Source organism: Psammomys obesus, unplaced genomic scaffold (assembly GCF_907164565.1).
Source record: "Psammomys obesus unplaced genomic scaffold, mPsaObe1.curated_primary_1811, whole genome shotgun sequence".
NCBI lineage: Eukaryota > Metazoa > Chordata > Mammalia > Rodentia > Muridae > Psammomys > Psammomys obesus.
In genome coordinates, this window is record NW_026594895.1 from 1 (window position 1) to 1,369 (window position 1,369).

Consider the following 1,369-nt stretch of genomic DNA (forward strand, 5'->3'; position numbering starts at 1 on the left):
AGGAACTCACCTCGTTGCTGCAGGCTCGCAGCTGCTCGCTCTCCCCAGAACATTTTGGAACAGGGCTACTGGGAGCAAAGAGGCTCCAGAGGGGGCCGGGGTCTCTTGTCAGAGGCAGCCAGCCCTCTGGGGACCTGTGACGACTCCCTCCATGTCTCCAGTGGCCCCTGCTCTGCTGGCCTTGACTCCGGGGGACAGGAGGGAAAGGGTGGGGCTGTAATTCAGCTCCCTGGGGATGGTTCCAGCCTCCCTGGGAAGCTGGCAGCCGAGGCCCAGGGGCTCCCTGGAAAGACCTCCTGTCTCCAGAGGAGGAGGTGGGTGAAGGGATTCCCGGGTTGAAGGGAGCAGAACTGGTTCTGGGGGGCACCTCTGTCTGAGCATTTGCAGGGCTTGGAGTCTCAGCGGGGAGAGAACGGTGCTGGGCAGGCAGTTCAGGGAACTGCCTTTGGGGGCTATGGTTTTCAGAGGCCAGTCCTGTGCTTGGAGGCTGGGATGCAAGGCTCTCTTCCGCTATGGAAGAGTTTCGGGGCTGCCCAGGTCTGTGGGGGTGCCTGCGGCTCCGGTGCAGAGGCAGGGCAAAAGGCACTCTCCCATAACCAAACATTCCTGGCTTGATAGGGTCTCGAACCCGGGACCTGAGAAGATGGTGCAGAAATGAAGAGTCATCTCTTAGCGTGTCTCCACAGTTCGATTCCTGAAAGATCAGCCTGCAGACCTGACGTCTCCTTGCCCCGTTCTGTTACCCCACCCCACCCCAATCTGCCCTGCCCTCAGAGCCTCACCTCTGGGCCCCTGGAGTCTCCTCTCTCCCCAGCTGAAAAGCCGAATCTCGAAGAGGGCCACCCCTTCCCCGAGGCTGTGGCCTGTACAGAGACTGGGGATCCCGGGGCGGCTGGGGTCTGGAGCCCTGGCCCCGGGGCCGGATGACTTCCGGGTGTCTGGGGGGCCGGGGTGGGAGGGACAGGCCTGGGTACAGTTCACATGTTCGGCTCCTGTGCTGCACCCCCACCCCACAGGGCTGGGAGCAGGAGGCCCATGGGCCCCAAGGCCCCCAGAGGCCCCTAGGGGCCTGACCCTCCTCTGACGGTGTCTGAAGAGAAGGTCCAAACAGCTACATAGGGAAAAAGGTCAGAATTAGTGTTGACGGTCAAGGTTTGTCGGTTGTCCAAGGTCACATTTACAAGTAGGACCAGACTCCAGCCTTGTGTGTGTGTGTGTGTTCTTTAACTAGGAGAGAGGGAGCTGGCAGGGAGGGCCAAGCCTAAACCAAGGGGCTGAAAGCCCTGGTGGGATGTGAAGCCTCCCTGTGAGGGAGGCCGGGGCCCGCTGGAGGTCCCTGGGCAGGGTGTCAGCATGCTTGGCCAGGGCT

General features: G+C 61.9%; 1 protein-coding gene across 1 annotated transcript; it reads right to left on the reverse strand.

The window, feature by feature from the left end:
* Nucleotides 1–10: 10 nt before the first annotated feature.
* LOC129685644 (ADAMTS-like protein 4) lies at nt 11–1,111 on the reverse strand (the record flags this gene model as incomplete). Its single annotated transcript, XM_055619154.1, has 2 exons — nt 11–635; nt 783–1,111. Coding segments are annotated over 2 exons (954 nt in total), but the record flags the coding sequence as incomplete, so codon positions are not given.
* Between the last annotated feature and the right edge of the window lie 258 nt (nt 1,112–1,369).